This window comes from Marmota flaviventris, chromosome 2, assembly GCF_047511675.1.
Source record: "Marmota flaviventris isolate mMarFla1 chromosome 2, mMarFla1.hap1, whole genome shotgun sequence".
In the NCBI taxonomy this organism is placed as follows: domain Eukaryota; kingdom Metazoa; phylum Chordata; class Mammalia; order Rodentia; family Sciuridae; genus Marmota; species Marmota flaviventris.
This window is the reverse complement of record NC_092499.1, coordinates 92,102,599-92,112,256: the sequence shown is the minus strand read 5'-3', so window position 1 is coordinate 92,112,256 and position 9,658 is coordinate 92,102,599. Positions and strand designations below refer to the sequence as shown.

At 41.3% G+C, this 9,658-nt stretch overlaps 1 protein-coding gene and 1 pseudogene across 2 annotated transcripts in view; one reads left to right on the top strand and one right to left on the bottom strand.

Moving 5' to 3' along the window:
* Positions 1–4,521: 4,521 nt before the first annotated feature.
* On the bottom strand, positions 4,522–5,410 carry LOC114084746 (small nuclear ribonucleoprotein Sm D2 pseudogene; annotated as a pseudogene).
* A 1,796-nt stretch (positions 5,411–7,206) lies between these two features.
* Positions 7,207–9,658, top strand: part of Tp53bp1 (tumor protein p53 binding protein 1) — an 80,384-nt gene continuing 77,932 nt past the window's right edge. For both annotated transcript variants that reach the window (XM_071608178.1, XM_027926026.2), the window contains exons 1-4: positions 7,207–7,302; positions 7,887–8,071; positions 8,244–8,334; positions 8,608–8,692. In XM_071608178.1, coding sequence (XP_071464279.1) covers positions 7,296–7,302; positions 7,887–8,071; positions 8,244–8,334; positions 8,608–8,692 — 368 coding nt within the window. In that variant the 5' untranslated portion in view covers positions 7,207–7,295. The remainder of the gene's footprint in view (positions 7,303–7,886; positions 8,072–8,243; positions 8,335–8,607; positions 8,693–9,658) is intronic.

The window sequence follows — 9,658 nt, the reverse complement described above, 5'->3', positions numbered from 1 at the left end:
TTCTTGTCATTTTTGGAAAAATTACAGGATGCAATGACCAAAAAGACAATAAAGGATTAGATGGTAAGTGGTTATCAAATGAAACATTAGATTTGCACATGATTATTGCCCAAGTATTTAACTCATTAGCTAACTCATCAATTTGATTCATAGTATATGGAGTAATAATTTTATTGGGAGAAATTCCAAACACTCCCTTTGCTGCTTTTATTCCTTTGAGTATTAATTGTCCTACAGCCTCAGGATACCTAGTAAGAATAGTGTTAGGAGAATAAGATAAATGTATCCATAATAATGGACCTTCTTGCCAAAATACTCCTGTAGGAATATTTTTTGTTGGTAGTACAATAAATAATAAAGGCAAACTTATATCAATTCTATCCAAATGCATATTTTCCATATATGTTTCAATGATTTTTAATGCCTTTCTTGCTTCAGGCGTTAACATTCGGGGTGAATTTGGATCTGATGGACCTTTTAGGATATCAAATAAAGGTCCCAACTCTCCTGTTGGTATACCTAAATAAGGCCTTATCCAATTTATGTCTCCTAATAACTTTTGAAAGTCATTAAGTGATTTGAGTTGATCTACTCGTATTTGAATTTTTGGTGGACGGACCATGGTTGAGGATAATAGAACTCCTAAATAATTAATTGGAAAATTTAATTGTACTTTATCTATTGCTATCTCTAGATTATAATTTTTTAATAAGTTTGTAAGTGTGGCATAACATTCTAGCAATGTGTTTTTATCTTTGTGTGCTAATAATACATCATCCATATAGTGAAATATTTGTAGTTCAGGATTTTGATTTCTAAGTGGCTGGATTACTTTGTTAACATAAATTTGACACATAGTTGGGCTGTTAGCCATCCCTTGAGGGAGTACTTTCCATTCATATCTCTGATCAGGACCTTCATGATTCAGTGCAGGGATAGTAAATGCAAAACGTGGACTATCCTCAGGATGAATTGGAATTGAAAAAAAACAATCTTTAATATCTATAACTAAAACATACCAGGTTTTTGGCAAAGCAGACAATTGAGGAATCCCTGATTGAGCAGGTCCCATAATAACCATCTCATTATTAATGGCTCTTAAATCTTGCAATAATCTCCATTTACCAGATTTCTTTTTGATGACAAAAATGGGAGTATTATGGGGAGATACAGAAGGTTGTATATGTCCTTCTGCTAATTGTTGTTTGACCAGGTCATGGGCTGCTTATATCTTTTCTTTAGTCAGGGGCCACTGAGGAACCCATACTGGTCTTTCTGATTTCCAAGTAATTTTTATTGTCTCAGTGGCCCTTTCTGAAAATCCAACCCATGTCTGTCTGTTCCTTGATCTATTTGTATTGGTGCTGCTATACCTTGTTCTTGTTTTTCTAATCTTTTTCCTTTCCTAAAACCTTGTCTAGTCATAATAGTGGGTGCATTTTGGTTGATGTTATTTGTTAATGTCAAACCTAATTGATCTAGGACATCTCGTCCCCATAAATTTACGGGAAGATGATCCAATACATATGGTTGTATAGTTCCTTCACATCCTTCAGGATCCTTCCAATCTAATACCATTGCACTTCTATGGGGATTAGTTGACACTCCTAGGCCTCGAAGCGTTTGAGTGGCTTGTTGTAATGGCCAATGTTTTGGCCATTCTTGACGAGAGATGATGCTAAGGTCTGCACCTGTATCCAGTAGCCCATTAAATTCATGTCCTTGAATATTTAGTTTTAGCATGGGGCGAGAATCTAAATTTAAAGAAAGCATAGCCCAATCTACACCTGTGGAGCCTAATCCCTTGGAACCTCTTTCTACAGTACGACTGGAAAATTTATCATGTAGGCTGGGTATTATTAGTAACTGTGCTATTCTATCTCCTGGTGAAATTACTGATATACCCTTTGGAGAACTGGCTATAATTTTTATTTCACCTTCATAATCGGGATCAATTACCCCAGGACTTATCATAAGTCCTTTTAGAGTAGAAGAGCTGCGTCCCAATAATAAGCCTACTGTTCCTTTGGGAAGAGGTCCTTTCACCCCTGTGGGAATGATTTGAACTCCCATCTCTGGAGTTAGTACTGCTCTGGCGGAGGCGCAGATGTCCAACCCTGCGCTCCCTCTGGTTTGTCTGATGAGGGATCTGATGGACAATGTGTCCTGGGCACTACCCTGATGGGGTTGCTGGGTTCCTCCAGTGCTCCGTATATTTGTGGTTTTGGGCCCCGGAGCATTGGGCCCCCCTGTCCATTTTTTGGCAATGGAGCCCGATGCCTTTCTCCACGATATCGTGGATAAACACCTGGTCCTTGTTCGTTTTTTGATAATGGAGTACCCTCTATGGTGGTTTGAGAACGGCATTCATTAGCCCAATGTCTCCCTCTACGGCATCGTGGGCAAATACCTGGTATTCTAGTCCTTTGATACCTAGTTTTGTTAAACCCTCCTCCAATGGGGCAATTCCTTTTAAAATGTCCTGTTTGTTCACAATTGTAGCATGTTCTTGGCCTGGCATCTAAAGCCTGTTTTACTGCAGCTGCCACAATTTGCCCTTGTTCATTAATGTCTCTGGCATCTAAAGCCTGTTTTACTGCAGCTGCCACGACTTGCTCTTGTTCATTAATGTCTCTACATAATTTAATATATGTGTTTAAATCTTCATGTTTCCATGGTCTAATGATATCTCTGCACCAATGATTTGCTTGCTCATAAGCCAGGTGTTTTAGTAATGGCATTGCTTGTTCTGTATTCCCAAAAACTCTGGTAGCTGTTTGAATAAGCCTATCTACAAATTCAGCATAAGGTTCATTAGCTCCTTGTATTACCTTAGATAATTGACCTTGTAAACCTCCATGTCCTTGTAAAGTCTTCCATGCCTTAATTGCATCTACAGCAATTTGTGCATATACACCAGGATCATATGCAATTTGTTGCTGCTGATCCTCATAAGGTCCCTTTCCTAACAACATATCTAGATTTCTCTGAGGATAACCAGCTGCTGCATTTCGCCTAGCCGTCTCCTTGCAAAATTCCTCATTGGCAACCTTCCATAACAGGTATTGTCCTCCATTTAGCACAGCTTTACACATATTAGCCCAATCTGCTGGCGTCATGTTCAAGTTGTTAATGGATTCGACCATGCTTACAGTGAAGGGTGCTTGAGGACCATAGGTTGTTACAGCCTCTTTTAGCTGCTTCACTGTTTTGAAATTTAAAACTTGGTAAAATCGCTGCCCTCCTGCCTCAAATACAGGGCATGTTAATATTTGAGATCTTGTCTCAGGATCCCAACTATCAACTGCGGGGGTTGGGGACCTCCCAGCATATGGAGGTGGCCTTGTTAGTTGGACACTTACGTCCTCTGGTGATAGAAAGGTGTTAGTAGCAGTCTCCTGTTGTAACTTTCCCCCTGATGGCTTTTTCTGTTTTACACTTTCTTTCTCTGTCTGACTAGCTTGAGAGGCCTTCTCTTTTACTTGAATCTTTTCCTCTGACTAACTTGAGAGACCTTCTCTTTTACTTGAATTATTATGTCTTCTCCTTCCTCTACCATTGTCTGAACTGAAGGCTTTGGATTAAGCAAACAAGATACGAATGTCCACAATGGCAATGTGCCAACTGGCAGAGTCCCTGGGCTTTTCTTTTCTATTCTTTTTAAATCTTCACCATGATGGTTCCATTGTGATATATTTAACAACTCCTCCTTAAAAAGCCATGGGCTACATTTTTGTATTGTATCAACGTATGCCCTGACTGTTCTTGATTTTACTGAGATGCCTCCTTCCTCTAACAATTTACTTAACACTCTTTCAGTTTGTTTTTTGCTAATTTCTGATCCCATATTTCTACTATAATACAACCCAACAAGATGACGCCAAACAAAACCGAGACAGAATGAAATAAAAAGGGAACAACAAAAAGTCATTATAGCCTTTCTATCCTCCTGACATGTGCATCCGTCCTTTCTCCCTATCTGTTCCTCAGACGTAAATAGTTTTTCCTCAGATGTGAGCGGTTTTTCTTCCGTCTCACTCATCTCCAGGGACAGGCAACTTAAAACAAAAGTGAAGCAAAATAAAAGAGGAATCTTAAAATGGCTACCCATCCTCTCGCCCTGCCCTCAGGGGCGAGCAGTTTCACTTACCCTCAGTCGCTCCCCCTGCGAGCCACCAAATGCCGCAGTCTGGCTGGGCACAATCAGGAGCCACTTGTCAAAAGAAACTAACTTTATTTTTAGAACCACACACGCCAAACAAAACAGCCTCTCAGGAAAAACCATCAGAGCCCAACTGCCACCACCGGCTTTCCACAAGCCTCTCTCTCCCACACAAGCTTCTCTCCACCTCCCACAATCCTCCTGCTCTTGAGGCCGATTGGCTGGGTCACGTGGGCGGAGCCAAAAAAGTCCCCCAATGAGCAGCTCCGTGGTCTAAAAGGGCAGGGAAACAGCCCAATGAGCATCACCGCAGAGGAGCCAATCAGCTAGATGTTGCTGGGGCCGCTGTGAGCCAATCATCAGCCGGCAGCTGGAAGTTTGCTGGCAGCTGGAAGTTTGTTGGGGCCCCTTCGGCTGTGGCTCTCAACAAGGTAGATTAGATTTCTGTCTGTGTGAGGTGGCTTAGATAAATATATACCTATAGATAGGTAGATGTACTGATGGTCCTTTGCAGTTTAGGAGTCATTAAAGGCCTATGACTTACCTGTCTGCATTAAGTCACAGTCTCAGTAGCTAACCATTCTGCCTATATTTTCTGATCTTTTCAGATAATTTAATGATTAATTTTATTGCCACACTGCTGAACGAGGAATTCACAGTTTTTCTTCACAGTTTTTTTTTTTAAACTCTTGATTTATTTAGTAATGGAATGGCCAGGCTCATTTATTTATTTTTAATCATGTTTCTCGATATTTAAATCACCTGGTTTCTTTCTTTCTTTCTTTTTTTTTTTTAGAAAAAAACAAAAAACAAAAAACAGGACTTTATCATTCCCATCACAAAGGGCAGGTCTTTGCAGGGCAGAGGAGCAAGTTCCGACAGTGTGGAGGGGCCCATACTTGCCAGCAATGAGAGGGTTCTGCAGGACCATAGTGACGGAGTTCTTGCTTAGAAACATCTTGGAGATGTAGCGGTCCTTGTTGACTGGCTTGAACAACTATTTGCCCTTGCTACTCTTGGGGACCTTTGTGCCCATATTCACATTTTCTGCATTGTGTTGCAGTTCCTGTCAAAGGCCTTTACATGACCCAGGAGTTTCTTCTTGTTATGGCAGCTGATGAGCACTTGGGTATGTTTTTTGACTGGCTTGGCGAGCACAGAGAGTGGAACTGTGTTAAATTCCTCTTCTTCCTGCTTAAGCAACTCCTCTGGGCTCATCTCACTCTTGGACTTTTTGAGAAAGCTCATAGTGGTAACTGCCACCCTTTTTAGTTTTATGGTTTTGACAAAGAGTTGTTTGTTGAATAATTAGGAAGACCTGTTTGTTTGTGTCTAGTTAGTGTTATGTCACTAACTATACTGGGTATTAAAAGAACTTGGTCCTTTGGGGATTACATTTATTTGGTCACTGGTCTTTTGCATTGGAGTGGAGAAAGAGAGGAGACAATTATAAATGATTTTAAGATTAAGAAGTGAAATGTGGGGCTGGGGATGTGGCTCAAGCGGTAGCGCGCTCGCCTGGCATGCATGCCGCCGGGGTTCGATCCTCAGCACCACATACAAAGATGTTGTATCCACTGAAAACTAAAAAATAAATATTAAAATTCTCTCTCTCTCTCTCCCTCTCTCTTTAAAAAAAAAAAGTGAAATGTGTCTATTGTGTGGTTCATTTCACTTTTTTCTCTACCAATGAAATATTCTAATTATATTCTAGTTATAGTAATAATAGATTCTAGATTTTTTTCAAGACAATTTCATTTCAGAGTCAGTCCTTTGGTTCACATAAATAACATATACTCAGTCTTTTGGTTTGGAAAATATGATCACCGTAATTTACAGCAGCAGGAAGAAGATTGGTAGGAAGCTCCACTTTAGCTTAGCTTATTTCAAGTGCCAAATTGGACATTTATAGAAACAGAGAATCATATTTGGGCTGTGCCTAAATAATTCTGAGCCTGGGGTACAGATATAAAACTACCTCCTATTCACTACCTACTATGTATACAGTTGGCATTGTGCTAGGTACTTTCTCTATTGACAGCTGTTCTGGCTAAAATTCTATGCTAGATCCACCGCCATTTAAATAGAAACAACAACAAAAACCAAATACATATGTCTTATGGTGTCTAGTTCACTAATAGTTGTAACAGCTGCCACACCCTCTATAAGACCCTGGCATCATAATTAGGATAATTGAATCTCAGGGCTTGGAGGATCTTTGAGGTTATAGAGTTCGATAGAATGACAGCTGTTCTCTTTACCACGGATCTGAGAATCACAATGCTCAATTCTCTCAATGGGAGGTGCAAAACATGTCTGGGGCTGTAGTCTCTGTAGGCTGTGATCCCATAAAATAAAGTGCGAAGATAAACAAATGAAACCTTGAAATACCTTCCAGGCTGGAAAGGGCAATGGGAAGAAATATGGCTTACTGAGCCCCTCAGACAATGTAAGAAAACAATCAATCAAACAAAACCCCCCAAAACCTAAAACTGGCAGAGGTGTAAGGTGAGAAGCTTCAGGCCCCTTGAATACAGGGAGAGGCCCTCAAAGGGATCTTGATTGACTTTGGTAAATCCCAAAGATCCTTCCTTCTCATCAGCTCTGAGGTACTAGCTACCCTCAATCCTCCTCTTTGCCCTTTTATTATTAGAAAGCCGGGAAACTCTTTTTTTCCATGGAATAGAGGGAAGGGGCTTTAAGGTACATGAACGATAGAAAGCAGGTGGAGATTCTCAAGGGTCTGAGTAGTGGAAAATACAATCGTCTTGGAGACAGGGGAATAGATTTCATGCCCTCTCAAGGTCCCTTCGGTTCAAGGATACTGTCATTCTCTGGCTGTACTAAGGGGAGGGCCTGCAACGTCCAAGCTGCCATGGAAACGCGCCGCCGTGTTCCTTTTTCTTACGTTGGGGCGGGGCATTCCGCCTCAGCCACCTATCATTCACAGGCTTTCTTGAGTGGCGAGCAAAAACAGCGAATGGGCGATCGGATTCTGCGTGACGCGACGGGAAAAGGGGGAGTTCGCGGCCGGTGGCGGCGGTGGCGACAGTGGCGACCTGGGGATAGAGCTGGAGGGACCTGGGGAACGTGCAGAGACCTCTAGCTCGAGCGCGAGGGACCTCCCGCCGGGATGCCTGGTACTGCTTGGAGAAAAGTGGGGGCTCACATGGCTCTGAAAGCTTGGGTTTCGGGTCTGAAGGGATGGCTGACCGGAGGGGGCGGGGTGGCAAGCATGGCGGCGGTGACGGGGAAGGGGTTGGAGGACCCTAAGGAGGGGGTGGGGAAGCAGGAGCTAGGAAGGCTGAGTGGTCTTGAGGAAGCGTGAAGGGCTGTGGGGGTTCCAGCGAACAGAGGTTACAAAGCAGCATTTTGGGGGCAGTAGAGGCGGCCGAAGGACGTAGGGAGAGTTGTGGGGGGATGGAAAAAGGGGCGGGGAGAGTAGAGGTTAGGAAGGAGGGGAAAGGGTTTCTGTGGGTAGGTGATGAAAAAGAAGAGGGAGGGAAGGATAGGTAGGCTTATTGTAAATAGCGAGGAAACGGGAGCTTAAGAGGTATAGTAGGAAAGTGCTTGCAGCGATTGCAAATATCGTGTTCTAATCGAAGGAGCCCTGGACTGGTCCCCTTCCCAGCCCTGGTACTTCCGCCCCATTATTTAGGCTTAAATTCCGTGAGGAAGGCGCTTGTAGGTTACAGAGAACCGATCTTTTGTTATTCCATTCCAGGGGAGCAGATGGACCCTACAGGAAGTCAGTTGGATTCAGATTTTTCTCAGCAAGATACCCCTTGCCTGATAATTGAAGATTCTCAGCCTGAAAGTCAGGTTCTAGAAGATGATTCTGGTTCTCACTTCAGTGTGCTGTCTCGACACCTTCCGAATCTACAGACGCACAAAGAGAACCCTGTGTTGGTGAGTGATATCTTGTTTGAAAACGATGGAGCAGTTTTTCCCCCAATTCAGCCCAACCAGCATACATAAGTATTTAGAAGATCACTATCTTTTGGATAAAGTTGGTTGGGAAAATGAAATCATTTTGGACTGTTAGAATATATTGGGGAAATTATATATGTATATTTCCTAGGATGTTGTGTCCAATCCTGAACAAGCTGCTGGAGAAGAACAAGAAAACAGTAATAGTGGGTTCACTGAACATTTGAAAGACAAGGCTGCAGGTGAGGTGCTTAAAGCTATCAGTCCCTTTTGCATTTTTTTTTAAGGTGTTGTTGGAGCAGAGTGGATTAAACATTATATGGTTGTGATGAATGTATGTAAGGAAGTCTAGTGCAGTATCTGGTGCATAGTTAGCATTCAAAGATTCATGATGTTCAGATGTGGCTGACTAGATTGGTATTGTCTGAATTTCTGAATTTGTATGAAAGTTTGTTGGTAAATGCCTTTTGTGCTAATATCCCATTATTATTATTATTATTATTATTATTTTTCAGTCCCTGTGGATTCTTCTCATTTGGATACATGTGGCTCCATCAGTCAAGTCATTGAACAGTTACCTCAGCCAAACAGGACAAGCAGGTATATTAATGTTTGAAGGAGTTTATTTAAATTTATCAAGAGATATCAACTCTTATGAGCACCTGTTGCCTCATCCCAAGGATAAATCAATCAATCTTTTTGTGAATTAGGGAATGGGTTTTGAGGATGGTATAGATAGTACTGATGTTGGGAATCTCTCTTTTGCAAAGGTAAATTTTTTTATAGCTGAATATTCAAATTGTAAGTATTCTATCTTATGCCTGTGAAACAGAATAAGCATTTCTCTTAATAAAGATATAACTTCTTAGAAGAAAATATTTAGGCATGTTATCAAAACTATTAGGTGCTGGGCATGGTGGTGCCTGCCTATAATCCTAGCATCTTGGGAGACTGAGGCAGGAGGATTGCAAGTTCAAAGCCAGCCTCAGTAACTCAATGAGACCCTGTCTCTAAATCATATATAAAAAGGCTAGGGATGTGGCTCAGTAGTTAAGTGCCTCTATGTTCAGTCCCTGGTACAAACAAAAACAAGAACAAAAACCTGTTAGGCGTGCTTTCTATTTACCAACCCAAAGTACCTCACCAGTTTTAGTCCAAAATGTTTAAATTGTACCATAAACAGTATTCATTTACTGTGTCCAGTTTTTGAATTCATCCTTTGCATTAGGCCCTATGTTGTATGTTTGACTCCTAGAATTGTCTGTGCTCTTCTTTGACCTTAAGAGAATTGGGGCAGAAGACTAATTTTTTTTAATAACTTTGTTTAATTTTTTTTAATATAGTGCTAAGGATAATTTCCAGTGCCTCACATGTGTTAGGCAAGTGCTTCTGTTTCTATATTCACCTGCTTTACTCCTCTTTATTATCTTGCTTTGCTTTCTAGGCATTTAAGTTTATAGTATCTCTTTAGGAATACATTCTAGGCTTAGCTGTGTTTTTATGGCTAAGCACCTTATAATTTCATTTAAATTCTATCCACAAAACAATTGTACAATAAAGGCATTG